The sequence below is a fragment of the Rattus norvegicus genome, chromosome 8, assembly GCF_036323735.1.
Source record: "Rattus norvegicus strain BN/NHsdMcwi chromosome 8, GRCr8, whole genome shotgun sequence".
NCBI lineage: Eukaryota > Metazoa > Chordata > Mammalia > Rodentia > Muridae > Rattus > Rattus norvegicus.
The window spans coordinates 96,858,964-96,877,478 of record NC_086026.1 but is presented as its reverse complement, the minus strand read 5'-3'; the positions used below and the strand labels follow the sequence as shown (position 1 = coordinate 96,877,478).

The 18,515-nt window shown below is 40.7% G+C and overlaps 1 protein-coding gene across 6 annotated transcripts in view; it reads right to left on the bottom strand.

The window, feature by feature from the left end:
- Window positions 1-17,064, bottom strand: part of Cyb5r4 (cytochrome b5 reductase 4) — a 65,375-nt gene extending 48,311 nt beyond the window's left edge. For 2 of the 6 annotated variants that reach the window (XM_017595428.3, XM_006243472.5), the window contains exons 1-3: window positions 16,177-16,406; window positions 11,723-11,876; window positions 1,822-1,922 (exon numbers count right to left, since the gene is read on the bottom strand). In XM_017595428.3, the coding sequence (XP_017450917.1) occupies window positions 1,822-1,922; window positions 11,723-11,876; window positions 16,177-16,251 (330 nt within the window). In that variant the 5' untranslated portion in view covers window positions 16,252-16,406. Of the gene's footprint in view, window positions 1-1,821; window positions 1,923-11,722; window positions 11,877-15,770 lie in introns of those variants that run through there. The other 4 variants (XM_039080740.2, XM_063264810.1, NM_133427.3 and 1 more) reach the window with 4 other exon arrangements.
- Between the last annotated feature and the right edge of the window lie 1,451 nt (window positions 17,065-18,515).

Genomic DNA, 18,515 nt, shown 5'->3' with positions numbered 1-18,515 from the left:
AAAGGAGAATATTTACTCTGACAGGGTCTCAAAAGACAAGTCGGATGACTAAATTCATCTCACTGTTACTAATGACAACTTAGAGCTAACAGCAGGATGCTGCTTAGACGATCATCCTTAAGAAGGTGAGTATAGTTGTTGTGTTACCCAAACTACACCTGAACAGGAAACTATCTGGGCATGAAGGGAAAAGACAAAGACTACTTAGCAGCTCAGTCCCTTTCTCTGGAAACTGGCACCTGGAAACACAGAGAGGAGGTAAGGCAGTATGATCACAGGAGACTGAGCTGAAATACAAACAGACCATCTCAGCCCACCAGTTATGTGGAATGATAAAATAAGGGGTCAGCAGTGCAATCAAAACTGGAAACAAAGACAATAAAGACATGAACCAATACATACTTTGTGCAACTCAAATACGGGGCATAGAGAAAGCTTTGTAGTGAAAGATAGTTTCTAGAATGAAGTTTCTAGAATACACCAGAAGCTTCTAAAACACAAAATTGTTTATTTCCACAGTAAGTAATAGTCACAAACAACAGACTTTGCTGATTCATCAAAGTCGTGGGCTACAGCAATGTGTTAAGCACAGCATCGCCTTCCTCGCACACAACCCATAGAAAGCTGGTGCTGAGGAACATAAACTATGAGGTTTTAGTTTTAAATTGAGAAACCTTCTGATGAGTAGGCACATTCAACCTGAGCACACAGGGAGATCCAAGAGAATCTACACTAGACAAGTGACTTGGTTTACATTGCTAAAAATGAACAAACAGCAAAAGGAGCATGTCTTAAAGAAGCAAGAAGACTCTACCAAGAGAAGGCTAATGCAACCAATGAGCCAATGGGACTTTGCATCAGAGCAAACATGTTGCACTATTAAAGCAGATGTACCTAAGTATTTTTAAACATAAAACAAACTACATTTCTGACAACTTGATCAAAAAATAACCACCTATAATCTCAGAAATAAAGAAAAGTATTAAGAAAAAAAAAAAAACCCAGCATAACAGAAAACAGGAGAAGCAGAAATCAAATTACATTTGATCAAAACAACCATAAAATACCCCAATGTGATTCAGGTATCTTAAATAGTAAAAACCTAGTATTATATAACACAGTTAGTTATCATTAAAATACAAAATGAAATATGAAGCAAAGGCAAATTACTAAACTTCTAATGACTATGATGTCAGAATAACTATTAACAAAATTGATAGTAATTAACACATTCTGTGGAACTTTTAAATAGCAAGGGAACTAATATTTGATTGTAAATTTGGAGGAAAGGATACTGATGTAAATGACTTTTGAAATGCATGTAGATTCTCTCCTATTAATTTAGGAAAATTAAGTTTCCCATCATTAATCAACATTATCTAACTTTCTCCAAGATGTATGGGGAACACATAGTAACAGATTGGATGTACAACTATCTCCCTATGAAGAAAATAAGAATGCTGCATGCTAACTAAAAAAATTTAATTAAATTAAAAATCTACAGTAATTTGTAACAGCAGATCCACCTGTCTTTTCTCCCATTGATGATGTTTTCTATAAACCAATTATCATCATTACTAAAAGAAATCAAGGTGAGTGCAAGTCTTGCCAGTGGTGGAGATAAAGTTCACACCAGGTACTTGAAACCGTCTCTAGAATTTTAATAAAGTGATTTGTGAAATCTCATGAACAGCTGCCACCTGTGAACACCTGCCTACATTTCAGAGTTCAAGCCCACCTATCTAAAATGAATGCAAGCATTTTCTTCCTAGTTTGAGTGTATCCATGCACACAACGTCCTGATTATCTGAAGCAACTCACCTCATTAAAAAGATCCGTTCCATCTGCTCCTGCGGCTCTCATAAGCTCATCCTCCCCACCAGGATGATACTCCATATATGGGCTGACATTGTAAACAAACCCTGCATCAAAGCAAGGAGAAATCATGTCAAATGAGCTTCTTACAAATGGTAAGGCCTATAAATATACGTTCTAATAAATCTCTCCCAACATTTCATTTAGGAATTCATTTTTTTCCAAAGTAGTAAGAGCTGTAAAGTCTAAAATTCCACTGATCTTATGAGCTAGCTAATTAACCTATGTCATGCTTCTCTTAAATAACATGGGACTTGTTGGTTAAGGCAAGAAAGTTTAATACTTATATCAATACCTGCAACTAGAAAAGCAACACTGGCATCAGCTCCTTTTCCTACTTCCCACAGAGCTATGTGAAGGGGGGGGGGGGGCCAATGAGACCTGCACACTTCTATTCCCCCAGGAGAGGAAACTGGATTAAGAAACTCAAGTACTGTACCCCATTTTTAATAGGGTTATTTGATTCTCTGGAGTCTAACTTATTGAGTTCTTTGTATACAGTGGATATTAGCTCTCTATCAGATGTAGGATTGGTAAAGATCTTTTCCCAATCTGTTGGTTGCCATTTGGTCCTAATGACAGTGTCCTTTGCCTTACAGAAGCTTTGCAATTTTATGAAGTCCCATTTGTCGATTCTTGATCTTAGAGCATAAGCCACTGGTATTCTGTTCAGGAAATTTTCCCCAGTGCCCCCATGTTCGAGGCTTTAACCACTTTTTCTTCTGTTAGTTTGAGTGTATCTGGTTTGATGTGGAGGTCCTTGTCCACTTGGACTTGAGGTTTGTACAGGGTGATAAGAATGGATCAATTTCCATTCTTCTACATGCTGACCTCTAGTTGAACCAACACATTTGTTGAAAATGCTATCTTTTTTCCACTGAATGTTTTTAGCTCCTTTGTCAAAGATCAAGTGACCATAGTTGTATGGGTTCATTTCTGGATCTTTGAGTCTATTCCATTGATCTACCTGCCTGTCTCTGTACCAATACCATACAGTTTTTATCACAATTGCTCTGTAATACAGCTTGAGGTCAGAGATTGGGATTCCCCCAGAATTTCTTTTATTGTCGAGGTTACTTTTTGCTATCCTGGGTTTTTCGTTATTCCAAATGAATTTGCAAATTGCTCTTTCTAAGTCTATGAAACATTGAGTAGGAATTTTGATGGGGATTGCATTGAATCTGTACATTACTTTTGGCCAGATGGCCATCTTTCCTATATTAATCTTGCCAATCCATAAGCATGGAAGATCTTTCCATCTTCTGGAGTCTTCTTCAATTTCTTTCTTCAGAGACTTGAAGTTCTTATCATACAGATCTTGCTTGGTTAGAGTCACAAATAGTATTATTTGTTACTATTGTGAAAGGTATTATTTCTCTATGTTCTTTCTCAGCCTGTTTATTTTTTGAGTAGAGGAAGGCTACTGATTTGAGTTGATTTTATACTCATCCACTTGCTGAAGTTGTTTACCAGGCTTAGTAGTTCTCTGGTGGAACTTTTGGAGTCACTTAAGTACACTATCACATCATCTGCAAATAATGATACTGTGAGTTCTTCCTTTCCAATTTGTATCCCTTAGACCTTCTTTTGTTGTCTGATTGCTCTGGCTAGAACTTCAAGTACTATATTGAATAGGTAGGGAGAGAGTGGGCAGCCTTGTCTAGTCCCTGATTTTAGTGGGATTGCTTCAAGCAACAATTCTCAACTGAGGAATATAGAATGGCTGAGAAGTACCTAAAGAAATGTCCAACATCCCTAGTTATCAGAATAATGCAAATCAAAACAATCCTGAGATTCTACCTCACACCAGTCAGAATGACTAAGATCAAAAACTCAGGTGACAACAGATAGTGGTGAGGATGTGGAGAAAGAAGAACACTCCTCCACTGCTGGTGGGATTGCAAGCTAGTACAACCCAGAAATCAGTCTGAGGAAATCAGTCTGGAGGTTCCTCAGAAAATTGAACATAGTACTACTTGAGGACCCAGCTGTACCACTCCTGGGCATATACTCAAAGGATGCTCCAACATATAACAAGGACACGTACTCCACTATGTTCACAGCAGCCTTGTTTATAATAGCCAGAAGCTGGAAAGAACCCAGATGTCCCTCAACAGAGGAATGGATACAGAAAATATAGTATATCTACACAATGGAATACTACTCAGCTATTAAAAATGACTTCATGAAATTCATAGGCAAATGGATGGAACTAGAAAATATCATCCTGAGTGAGGTAACCCAATTACAGAAAAGCACACATGGTATGCAGTCACTGATAAGTAGGTATTAGCCCAAAAGCTCGAATTACCCAAGACACAATCCACAGACCCATGAAGCTCAAGAAGGATGACCAAAGTATGGATGCTTCATTCCTTCTTAGAAGGAAGAACAAAAATAATAAAAGGAGGAAATATGGAGACAACGTTTGGAGCAGAGACTGAAGGAAAGGCCATCCAGAGACTGCCCCACCTGGGGATCTAGCCCATACACATAAGGCCACCAAACCCAGACAATATTGCTAATGCCAAGAAGTGCATGCTGACAGGAGCCTGATATAGCTGTCTCCTGAGAGGCTCTGTCAGAGCATGACAAATACAGAGGCAAATGCTAGCAGCCAACCATTGAACTGAGAACAGGGTTTCCATTGGAGGAGTTACAGAAAGGATTGTAGGAGCTGAAGGGGTCTGCAATCCCATAAGAACAACAATACCAACCAACCAGAGTTCCCAGGGACTAAACCACCATCCAAAGAGTACACATGGACAGACCCATGGCTCCAGCTGCATATGTAGCAAAGGATAGCCTTGTTGGGCACCAATGGGAGGAGAAGCCTTTGGTCCTGCCAAGGCTTGACCACCCCCCCAACCCCCCACAGTGTAGGGGAATGTGAGGTTGGGCGGGAAGAGGGAATGGTTGTGGAGGGGGAACACCCTTATAGAAGAAGGGGAGGGGAATGGGTTAGGGGTTTTATGGTTAGGAAACCAGGACAGGGGATAACATTTGAAATGTAAATTTAAAAAACATCTAATTATAAAAAAAGAAAGAAAGAGAGAAACTCAGGTCTGTCCCAAAGGCCAGTGAAAGTCCCAGCTCTCTGCTTCGGAGAGTCATGCTCTTTATTAAGCTGACCCAGGAGTAAACTTATTGTTGAGAACAGTGTCTCTGCTCATAAAACATAAAGAAATACAAAAGACCACACGACTTGCCTTCCAACATGAAGAAATTTATATAATAAAATATATACATATATGTGCATGAATGTGTGCGCACATGAACACGCATAAAGACGAGAAATAAATCTCATTCCACTGCAGCCTATTACCCTGATAAAAAATCTTCTGAAAAAGATGAATTCCTTCTTCCTGCGTCAGATTTCCAGTAAGTAAGCAAGGATGAGCACCTAGGCAGGCTCTGTAGAAGGCCCGCCTCATCTCTGCACTTACACAAGGAATAGAGGTTTCCAGAACTTCATTGTTTGGGCTTCCCCAGACATTTATTTAATCTGTTCATGCAATCAACTACATTTTATCTTTTAAAAAGAAGACCAAGGACAAAAGCAGGAAGCACTGGCTGGAGGCTTCCTTCATCAATTCACACTTTCTGTGAAAACAACTCAAAGGTGTGTCCAGCATTGACTTTTATTGTTGTTTTGTTGTTTTTTAATATGTAAACTGATTCCTCATTTAGGAAGACTTTCAAACCTTTAACCCCAAATAACCTAAAATGTTCATTTGCTGTACTAATCTTGGAGGGAAGAGAAGGCTGTCACTCATTATGAAGAAAACCAGTTGATTCCCTTTGATATAGAGACTTATACCCAACCTGTCTTGAGTTCTTTAGAAAAGCATTTCCTAACAAAAACAAAACAAAACAGAACAAAAGCCCTTGGCTGTGACGTGAGAAATCAGCAGCAGATCTGGACCTCACTGCCCAGTACACAGAATTAAATGCTATTTGTGGACAGCCAAAGTCTCTTTCCCTGTTGCTGTGATAAAATATCCTGACAAAGGCAACTCAAGACAAACAGTTTGATTTGGCTCACAATTCCAAGTTACAGCTCATCACTGCTGGAAGTCAAGGAAGCAGGAACCTGATGCAACTGGTCAAATCACAACACAGTCGAGAACAGAGAGCAATGAGTTAATGCATGGACATACATGTGTGCTCAGTTGCTCTCTGCTGTAATTCAGTTCAGAGCTCAGTCCATGAAATGACATTTCCCACATTCAGGACAGTTGTTCTCAACTCAAGTAACCCAATTAAGACACACACACACACACACACACACACACACACACACCCCTAATCAAGACAATTCATCATTGAGACTCCCTTCCCAGGAATTCTATATTGGGTCAACAATCAAAACCATCAAGAGTCTGGAAAGATGACTTATCAGTTAAGAGCCCACAGTGCTCTTGCAGGGGACCCAGGTTCAGAGAAGCAAACCATCCTTAACACTGCCCAGGTAACCAAGAACCAAGACTAGATAGGCCATGGATCTAGCAGAAAACCAAATACTATTGTTCTGCTAAGGGAACACAGCAATAAAGTGACTCCTAATGACATTCTGTTATACTCACAATCTTGTTCAACCATCATCAGAGAAGCTTTCTCCTGCAGGAGAAATAAACTCACAAATAGACCCACAACTAGACAATGTGCAGAGAATAATAGGTCTTGGGACACTTGGCCTCAAATGGGATGTCTCCATCAAATCCCTCCTCTCACGGCTTACGGAACACAGAAGAAAAGGAGGCAAAATGATTGATATAAGAGCCAGTGGGGTGGAAGACACCAAGGAAAAAGGCCTTCTAGACACAACAGCACTGACACACATGTGAACTCACAGAGATGGTGACAGTACCCACAGGACCTGCATAGGACTAAGCTAAATGGGGTCTCAATGCTGAAAAAGAAGTTAACACTAAACCCTCCACCCCTAATCCTCAGGCTACTTCCAATTGACAACTGCTCACAAAGAAAAAATTCGTTTTCTCCAATAGCAACTCAGTGGGTTTACAGACCATGCTTATGGGCAAGCCCATGGTCAGCAGCAGACAGCCAATAAAAAATGAACTCAATAGTATTTTTGGAGTTTTGTCTGGGCATGTTTTTAAACTTTACAATATTTTGCTTATATATTATGGTTTACAATGTGTTTATGTGGGAATGTGGGGATGTGTGTGTCTCGGGGTTTGTAAGTGTTTCTTAATGCTTTCCTTTGGCTCTTCTCTCTCTTTCTCTCTCTCTCTCTCTCTCTCTCTCTCTCTCTCTCTCTCTCTCTCTCTCTGTGTGTGTGTGTGTGTGTGTTTTGTCCTATTCTGCTTTTATTTTATCTTTCACTACACTAAAATTATTATTACTATGATGATGAAGTTAGATGCCTATCTGCATTCTAATGAGAGAAAGAAAGAGTGTGCATTTAGGTGGGTGGGGAAATAGGGAGAGTCTGAGAGAAGTTAGGGAAGGAAGGATTAATATATTACATGGAAAACAATATTTTCAATTAAAAAGAGATAAACTAAAATCAGGAGGCATAATTCTTTAAAAGGAAGAAGCTCTTTCGATTCTGTCAAGAATCGGGAACCTTCGAAAGAGGGCGCTGTCTACATAATGGGAGTCATAATTTAACAGCACACTGAAACATCCTCTCAGTAGCATTCCCCTTTTCTCCACGGACACAAGAAACCATTCTGTCTGGATAGGTTTACTTATTCTAAACATTTCATATAAATGCAATCATACAAAACACAGTCTTTTGCAGCCCTAAGGATGTTCTGGTTTTATGGCTAGGTAATATGCCATGTGGATAAGTTCATTCACTCTTCACTATATGGGCTTTTATGTTGTGTTCTTATGTATGAGTTGTATGGACACACGTGATTTCACTAATCATCGGTATACACATCTAGGAGGAAATATAATAAACAGTCAGATGGTGTTGTCCCTTAAAGATCTGTGTTGATGTTTGGATACTAGCCATGGTGCTACTGACATTTTAGGTGCTCTTCCAGTTGGCTGGGCCTAGGGGAAGGAACTAGCTCATTAAGGAAGATCTAGCCTCTCCTGTCAGTCTTTCTAGCTCTTGGCCATGAGCCTAGCAGTTTCCTCTGCCATGTATTCTCACCATCATGTAACACCTTGTCACTGGCACCAAAGCCTTGCAGCCAGATGACCATGGACTGACATCTTTGAAAGCATTAGCCAAATAAAACCTTTGTAAAAGTTGTTTATTTGGGGTTTTTTGTTCATGAAAGAAGTTATTCATTCGCAGTTTTCTAGGCTTGGTGATTTGAAGAATAGGAGAACTTCAAGACCCAAAAGTCTGGCAGCACTCACATAATTAAAAGGAAACATATTAACAATTGAATTTTGGTTTTCATATTCAAATAAATTATATTCATCAATATTTACTGTCTATCATATGTACCAACAATTATGCCAGTTTTCCCCTCTCAATGGTAATTTTGAATATCCTAATTGTTGAAAGCTTGTTTTTTAGTTATATCTTGCTCTAGAGACAAGAAAAGCCTTTACCAACCTGCAGGACCTGAATCAGGCCACCCCAGCTAAAGATGACTAGATTCAGACCTGCAGTACACTCCACTGTAATCTCAAGCCAGATCTATGTGACGGTGCCTCCAGACAGTCCCATCTGAGATGGTGACCATGGGCTGGTGCTGAAGACCTATGTCTGTCTGTCTATCTCCCAGGTGAAGGTACCACAGTACCTCCAGCAAGGTAACTAACTACGTATGAGAACCACCATGGCTCACCACCAGAATTAAGGGGATCCCCACGCTTTGGGCCACATGTTCACTGACTGAGAAGTTTTCATTTCTTTTTTATTCTCTTCTGTAAGTTACAGAGTCTCTCAGTAGAGCCCAAGGACGCCAGAGGAAGCTCACGAAAGACACTTCTGGTGGTGCGAAGTAAAAATTTTTTCCAATAAAACTAAAATGCTATGTTTGTTTAAAATTCTTGTTCTTTCATATATGTGGGTTTTTTTCTAGAAGCTACATGGACATGCGATATGAGACTAGAGACAGTAACACAGCAATACACATGAGCTGTCATCTATTTATCTATTTATCTATTTATCAAAATCAAAAATTATGTACTCCTGTATTTTTCCATTTAGAAAGTTATTTTCATAAACATAGGTACTATGTACAACATATAGCAGTTTTATTAAATTGTAGAGGGCCGCAATACGTTCACCACCACTAGATGGCGCTGTCTTCCACTGCGCCCCACGTGGTAGGTCAGGATAGACTCCGCCATTGCAAGATGGCGCCAGCCTTCGCCGCGCCAGCCGGCCCCCCTTTCAGGAAGTTAACTGTGCGCATGTGCAAGAGTGCCTTCGTGCCAGGTCTTTGCCCACTCCGGGGCGTGCCCTATGAGATCATGGGTAACAACCAATCAGGTGTGGGTGCGCCACACTAGGGTTTTATAAGCGCGCCATGTTGGCGCGGCGTGGCTTTTCCTCATCTAAGATTATAATAAAGTGGTCACAGTAAGGATTTCTAATGTCCGCGTGCTCCTTGCCGGCGAAAAGTCGCGCGCGGGACATTCGGTGCCGAGAATCCGGGACACAGAAAGCTACAACATCGCCGGTGCCAAGAGGAAGCCTCCGTTTCACGGAAGAAATCCAGAAGCTGTGGAATGCAGGTGAACTTTCTGGAGTAGTTACTAACAATTGGGAATTCAAAATTTTATTATAAGAGCGGCTTGACCACGGTCCTTGGTGGTAACAGCTGAGGAGGACCATATGAGGTGCTCACTACTTATCGGGAGTGGCTCTGTTTGATGCAGCCCTATGCTGTGGATCAGTATTCATACCATGGTTGGTTTACAAACTCAGATCTCAACAGTAACGTGATAAGGCCGTTATCACTCAAGCACTTGTGGCCATTGTACAAAGGGCCTCACCTGGAATTTGGTTATCTTGTTCAGGATTTACTCTGTATCTGAGTTCCCTGGTCCTGCACCCCATGGATCTGTGGGTCCATTGCACTGGGAGGAGAGGGATACTCTCTGTATCTGAGTTCTCTGCTCCTGCACCCCATGGATCTGTGGATCCATTGCACTGGGATTGAGAGAGACTCAGCATTCCTTTGATCAGCCCTTGCACATCGCTGAGGTTTCCTCATTGCACGCGATAGGGTGATCATTTCTGCTATAAAATTATATAAATTATAAGGGTGAGATGTAGAGGGCCGCAATACGTTCGCCACCACTAGATGGCGCTGTCTTCCACTGCGCCCCACGTGGTAGGTCAGGATAGACTCCGCCATTACAAGATGGCGCCAACCTTCGCCGCGCCAGCTGGCCCCCCTTTCAGGTAGTTAACTGTGCGCATGTGCAAGAGTGCCTTCGAGCCAGGTCTTTGCCCGCTCCGGGGCGTGCCTTATGAGATCATGGGTAACAACCAATCAGGTGTGGGTGCGCTGCACGAGGGTTTTATAAGCGCCCCATGTTGGCGCGGCGTGGCCTTTCCTCTTCTAAAATTAATAAAGTGGTCACAGTAAGGATTTCTAATGTCCGCGTGCTCCTTGCCGGCGAAAAGTCGCGCGCGGGACATTAAATTAATTTTAAATATTGTTTACATTTCTTAATTTTAATTAATGGTAATGTTAAGAGACATCATGTAAACAAAAGCCTTTTAATATTCTCAATAATTGTTAAAAGATTAGGGGTTATGTCAAGATCCCAAAAAAAGTCTGAAAGCATTCAGGTAATTAAAGTAAACATATTAAAAATGAATTTTTGGTTTTAACATTCAAACAATATTAAAGTTCTAGACTACATTTAATAAATGAATTTAATGTCTATCATGTTTGGAGAAAGTATTATACGCCATTATGAAACAGCATTTTTACTTAAAATTTTTACCATTGTTAATAACGTTAACCCTCAAATAGATATTAGGAAAAGATATGTTCATAAGGTAAAAACATGGAGTAATTCACCATTTTTCAACTATACAGGAGTTTCTCTAAGCCTTAGTCTAAGTACTGTGATGACTTTGCCCTCTTGTGTTCAATAAAGAAACTGCATCACCAATTTCATTATCATGTCTACAGACAGATGCTTATCTACTTCTAACTGCTGAAAGGGATTAAAATCTACAACTCTGAATGGAAATTTTAATTCTACTCCCCGGTTCTTCTAATGTCTGCTATATGCTTTGAAGCTTTGTTACCATACATCAATATGGTTGTAATGAAGAGCTGATTATGTATGTGTAGGTGTGAGTGTGTACATAGGAGCATGTACACTTATGTACATGTACATGTCTGCACATGTATGTGGAAGCTGGAAGTTAACTTCAGCTGTCTCCTCATTATGCTTTAAGACAGTCTCTCATTGAATCTAAAGCCCATCAACCTCTGGTCTCCAGTGTTCTCATGAGTGTGTGTGTGTGTGTATGCATGTGTGTACAAGCACATGTATAAACACATACGACACCTATATATATATATATATACATATATATGGTTTTCTTTACAGACTCAGAGACCTTTTCTTCTAACAGCATTCACTCACCAGGCTCTGGGATGGGCAGTTACTGCATATACTGGGTGCCATGAAAGTTTTAACTGTATCGCCTTGGTGTTAAATTTCCTGGTGAACTCATGGTTCCTTTCAAAGGGAACAACATAAGGATCTACAAAAGACTCCATCCTATTTGTTCTATCCCTGCATCAAAATGTAAAGGTCATAGAAGGGAAATGCTGTCCAAAGTGAGAACAACGCTGTTACGGTCCAGTAAGGCAATTTGTGTTTCCACGTCTGAAAGCCCAGGCGAGTTTCTGGAATGTTTAGGAAGCCTGCCTACCTCTTATGCATATCCAACAGTCGTCTTTCTTGTTGTGCTTCTTAAGTTCTTCTTCTGTTACTTCAATTAACCCGCCCTTCAATCCCGTGAAGTCCTTTCCACTTTTGGTCAATCGGATCCAATCCATAAGACTCCTGCCTTGTTTTAAAGGTACCTAAGGAACGGAAGACAAAAGTTACATCTGGTTCTGGGGCGAAGTTGGCTGCTTCCTCTCCCCCTCCTCCATCTGCCTCTGGACTACTTCCGTCTGCTTATTAGCCTTTTAAAAGAAATTCTGGGAAGCATGGCAAGTTTGAGGACATCCTGGACTACAAAATAAGATCCCATCTCAAAAAAAAAAATGAGTAAAATGAAAAAACTAAAAACAATTCTAATAAAACTAATAAAAATAATTTATTTACTTTTGTTTTTTTTTATCACAAAGGGAGCCCCTTTGTCTAGTTCAAGATGCTCAGAAAATTCAGATGCCTGGAATTTTAAACAAAATATTACTTTATCTTAAGTACTGACTATGAGATAGGACTTAGAAATTCTGTCTCACAAATTTTCTTCATAATGGCAGTAAAGTATAATAGACACAGTATTGAATCTAAAATGAGAAATTCAGAATGTCCAGGTCCTAGCTCTGTTACTAATTATGTTATTGTTGCCATTTTGAACTAAAATTTGTGACCTTAACAATCACAAAAGATATACAAAAGACTGGCTGAAGTGGAACTTTAAACAGAAAAATCAAAAAATTACTGTGCAATAGTGTGTTCTACAAACCCACTGACAAAGTATATCAAGCACAGGAAAATACTGTAAGGAAGGATGTGGGGAGGAGAGGAAGCCCTCAATGAATGTGTGTCATCGATATGAGCACGGTTCAGCCATGTCAAGGATTTCCATGACTAGACACAAGGGGATTGGCACAGTCTTGAGTGTGAATGTTGACAGTGTATGTGGAAGCTATTAATCATAGCATCCTCCTCTGGATGACTGCTTGCCTACAGAGACCTTTCACTAAGATAAGCTCAGAGATTGCCTGAAACCAAGGACAGCACCAACACCCTATGGACACCTGTTTTCCCCATACATTCTCTTTTTTCCTTCGCAGTTCATGGAAACTTGTTTTTACCATGGGTACTAGTGACCTCGGCATGATTTTTTTTTTCTTACTAAGAACTCTCACATTTCCACTCACAGGAAACATTTCATGGCTTCTCTTTGGCATAGAAGAATCTCCACTATTGTTAGTCTGACACTTGGGCCATTACTAAGTAAATTAATGGTGACTTAAAGATATGCACTTCCATTTTCAACTATCTAACTGGTAATAAACAAGATGGCTACCAGGTGACTGAGAGATGGGCAGTACATGAACCTTAGACACAGGACAACAAGACTACTCATGCTGTTGACTATAGATAGCAGAAAAGATAGGACATGGAGTCATGAACTGGGGAAGATTGTTGTGTTTATAACGGTGCCCTTTGCAGAAAATATCTATCAACCCCTGCCTACATGATTTAGTAACACAACACTCAGAGTTCTGTTTTCTTTTACAAAACACATTTTCAAGGTTTTAAGGTGAAAGACTGAATGGTCAGAATGCCCCCCCCCAAAAAAAACATACATAATAAACCTGTTATGCAAGGTGGGGGCACACTGGGAGGTGTTTAAATAAAAAATGGCTTTGAAGCTACAAGTTCTCCTGTGTTCTCTATTGCCCTGTGATGCCTTCCACCACATCCTAACAAAGCAATAAGGCCTTGGCTAGATATGAACAGTCCCCGTCTAATAAATAAATCTGTCCTTTATCCATTATCCACTCTCAAATATTCTCTTACAGTGGTCCCAAGTGTATTAACACAGGTATATTAGTATTTTAATTAGTTAGGATGATCTAGTGGGAAATTTCAAGCACCTGTATTGCACAGGGCCACTCTTTACTTGTCCAACCAGCTCATTACAAAGTGCCGGGAGAATGGTACTGCAAACACACAGCACTCAAGGAAGCTTGCATAACTCACTTTCTGGAGTCAAATCTAATTTAGGCAAAATTTACCCCAAAATAAATAGGTCAGTACTTCTGGGGTATACTCCATCATCTAACTCAACACTCTTGTCCCTCAACTATGGTAGTCAGACCCTCCATAATCTGGTCACGGTTTACTAGCTCCATGTTTTAGCCTCAACTCTCTATCAAATTCTTTGACCAAATGGGTGGTCAACGGGTTCCCCACTGGTGTCAAGCACTTGCTCACAGTATTTTCCTCCCATCTAACTCCAACCCTTTTTTGGTGATAATACCCTACTGAAGTATAGAGTATAATTGTCTGTTTTCTGATCTGTGCTGCCTGTGAGACAAAGTTCCTTGAAATCTGAGACCACCGTTCAATACACCACACTGTCTTATTTCCTTCTGTTGCTATCATAAAACACCATGACTAAAATCAACCTATAGAAGAGAGAGTTGAGGGTTGGGGATTTAGCTCAGTGGTAGAGCGCTTGCCTAGCAAGCGCAAGGCCCTGGGTTCAGTCCCCAGCTCTGGGAAAAAAAAAAAAAAAGAAGAGGAGAGAGTTGTGACTTATGGTTCCAGAAGGGGGATTCCAGATGGCAAGGAAGGTGTGGTGCCAGGCAGCCAGAGCAGGGAGCTGATTAATCATATAGAAATTGCACACAGAGATGAATCAGAGAGAACACACTGGAGGTGGGTGAGGCTGTCAACCTTCAAAGCCTGCCCAAAGTGAATACTGTTTCCCGCCAAGCCAAACCTCCTGAAGGTTTCATAATGTTCCCAGACAGCTCCATCAAATGGGTATCCCATGATCATATGCTTTAGCCTATGTAGGGCATTATACAGTTTCTCAATAAACACTGAACAGCTATTGCATGAGGAATCTGTTTCCCTGTAAGATTCAAATTGGTGAGACTTGAATGAAAGGCGGAGGGTAAGTGATATTTGCTGAGCGCATAACAATGCTGTGCTATGGAAAAAAATCATCTCACTTAGTCCTATGAACAGGACATCAACACCACCACCAACAACAAAAGAAAAAAAAAAACAAACAACAACAACAAAAAAAAAAACTGGTCATCCCTACAACACCTGAGCCAAACAGTGAATACGATGAAGTGGTGGGTTTTGGAAAGACATCTCTCTCCTACTTCAAGTCTATTCTCTTAACAATTTGTCAACCTCTCCGTCTGTGTTCCGTTTTTGAAAACTTTATCAGACTGTTTCATCCAGTCCTAACTCAGTCTCTCGAGGGATCAAGATTGTCTCATTTTATAACAAAAAAATTAATCCCACCTGAGGTTCCTAGTAAATTACACAAAGATTTTACTTTGCCCTCTTTTCTGCTACCACATCTAAGGAACTTGTTACCTTTGCCTAGAAGTTTTCTCCTTTAACTGAAGGCTGAGAACATACCCATTTTAATGAAGAAAGGCAGATTGGCTTTCTCATTCTGCACAGGGCAAGCTTTGACTATGGAGCCAAGCATTTAACTTAAGGAGAGCAAGATTCACAGTCGATGGCGGGTGAGCAGCCACACACACACAGCCTTGAAGGAAACGGTGTAATCCTATCACAAGCTTACGTGACTGATGCAGACTTTCATTAACCTATTTCTTTTTACCCAGAATGGAGATAGTAAACACCCCCATCTTCAGGGTAACTGTGAAGATTCAATGGACACAGGAAAAGGACTCAAGATACACGCAGCCATAGTGAGCCCACAAAACATCCGAGTACTATGTATGAATAAAGCTGGAACAGACACTTTCAAAAAACAAATGAAAAACCTCCACCCATTTTCTGATCAAAGGTCAAAACCCCAGATCTAAGTGGAGAAAAAGTAAAACATTCAGTGAAAGTCTTAAAGTCATATAAAGTAAAACTCAAAAAAGAAATCGAGTAGCCCAAGAAGACAGAAGTCTCAAAAGAAAACACAAGATGTGGTCACAAACTTAAGGACTACCAAAATAACATTCAGCAAACAGCACTGGCCTTGCAATGAATACACTGCACAATTTTTGTAGAATCTTGTAACTATATACCTGTATTTCCACCTGCTGCTCACAGTAACCATATTCAACAAATAGTCAAGAGCACGGTACCGGACTCAGAGTCAACCAGGGGTGTCCACAGATGAGGCAGAGCTGGAACAATTGGTTCTCTTATACACAGAGGAGTGTGACGTGGAAAGGTGACACCAAATTTGATGGGAGGTTTGCAGACTCCAGTCTTCCCTAGCCACCAGTCTTTCAGATAAGTCTCTCTGGCTGCCACTGCTCAGCCTTTTCCTTCTGACTATAAAGAACAAAAGACTGGAGAGGACAGCTTGAGGCAGAAAAGCAACCACGCCGGAAGCAGGGTACTGAGTAGACCTACAGAGGACAACTTCAGCAACTTGAACAAACTCGGGGTGTTTGAGTCAGTAGGCGAACGGCCGTCGCCACTTACCTTGCTACGCCCCTGGGAGGCAACGCGCTGCTGGGAGCCGGGGGCCGGGAAAGCCTGGGAAGGGACGTTCAGCATCCTGGGCCCCCGGCTCGGGCCGCATCCGGCCTCCGCCACCGGACAGGCTCGGTTGGCCGGACTCCAGCGGCCACCACTATCTGTGCCGGCTCCTTGGCCTGGCCGAGGCCAAGCCCCCGACCCACTTCCGGGGTCGCCAGGGGTCAGGAGCGTGGTGACGCAATCACGCTCACGGGAGACGGGGTGGGGGCGGAGTCAGAGGATGGGAGGGGTGGCTGTGTGGGGAATTGGAGGCAGCGCATGCTCAGTTTGGTCCTAAACTTCAGCACCACAAGGAAATGACAGCTTTCTGCCGAAAGATCAGAGAGTGAAGCTGTTCCCCAGCCTAGTGCTGATAGAGGCCGAAAATCCGAAAATCATTTCTGGTAGAACAAGAATGCCAGGGCCTGCCTCTTGATAAACAACACCATCGGACTGCTTAAAATGTGGAAGAAAACAACACTATCAAAACGTCCATGCTCCTGTAAAAAAAATACTAAGCTCTAGGAAAGAGGACTTCACAACTTCATGAGCTAAGAGGCTGAACGCAAGCAGACTCTGCTGTGCCTTAAGAAGAAAACTTCGCCTTTGGGGAACCTATCTGGAAAACGAGTAAAAGACGTTTCCAGTCTCCTGCTCTATTCACACATTCGCACACTCTTCCTCCTCCCATAGCTTTTCACTTTCCCTGAAATCGTCGAGGAGCTCAGTCCTAAACTGATTTGGTTTTGGTGTCATCCTTGTTCTTAATGGTTTATGCAAGTTCATTTTAGTTCATTAAAGGAACATTTTGTCTGTTTAAATAGGCTTGGATTTCTGTAAGAAATAAATGACCATATCTAAACCATATACTGTGTGTGTGTGTGTGTGTGTGTGTGTCTGTGTGTGTGTATACACACACACATTAATGGGCATATAACAAAAGACAGGCCACTTTATACTATCCTAATTTGTTAACAAGAGAAGCACCTAATGTTGTGGGCCCATGTTGGTGATACATTGGGCTTTCTTTTGCATGTCTCTAGAATACACAAATGCAGAGATAGAATCCAATAGAAGGAGAACATTTTCCCAAAGAACAGTTCTACATAACCTATCCATTCCCTGCAGGATACTAATTTTTCCTGACTCTGGACACATTGTTTATTTCAATTAGCTCCAGAGTTCCTAAAGTCAAAGTTGTGATAATGTGGTTTAATATTACGAGGGAAAGTCTGGGGATATGCTAAGTCACTCAAGCCCAAGGCATTTCTTAGCGGCCTAATTGCCTCTCGTCTCCACCTCTACCCATTTTTATTCTGAAATACTGTGGAAAAATATTTTTAGTATATTGCCAAACAAGTATTGGACTTGCAGTTCTCCTGCCTTATCCTCACAAGTAGCTCAGATTATAGGTTAATAAAATATGTTTGTTTGCAATTGAACTGTTGACCAGATGGTTAAGTATAAACTAAAAGGACTTCATGATCATACTTTACAATGTCACCCTAACCATGCAAACTGTCCATTGTCCATCTCATTAAAGGATGGATTAAGTTTTCTTTTGTGATGGCTACATAAGAAAAAACAGTCACCAAGAATTTATTTTACTCCCCATAAGAAAATGTTTATGTGAGAATATTGTGAGAAGGGGACTAGAGCAAAAGACAGTGGATAGCGTTGGATTTTACGTCCTTCAAATCTTAGCTTTATCCAGGACAAAAAATAATAATTTTCATGTTCTCAATGATTTTAGACTCCATACAAATAATTCAAATTTAAACCTTTTTTAAAATTATAGTTACAATTATGTTGGATCTCTCAACATATACAGAAAGTACTGGACACCAGATTAAAGACAACAGCAGAATGTCAGAGTGAGAGTCATGCCCCTCCATACTTAATCACAGACCTTAAGATTTAAGAGACCCAAGATTGTTTTTCTCTCTCAACTATAGATAATTACTTAAAGCATCTTCACTATGAGCTAGCAAACAGATTCTAATATATGTGAGAGTAGCAGCAACACCCAATTTTCTTCACTAACTGCCATCTGTAACTAAACATCCAACTGTGATCAATAGAAAACACCAGACATTACAAGAGCCAGCCTTTCAAAAACCCATATAGTATTGTTTCTTGAGAAATTATAACTATTTTAAGATAAACTTGCAATTTAATAAAGAAACCAAAAAAGTATCCTTTGGGAACCACAAATATTTATAACACAATTGGGACATTTGTACATGATGTCTATCTTAAATCCCAAGATTTAATTCTAGTGTAGGGACAAAGAGAAGCCCAAA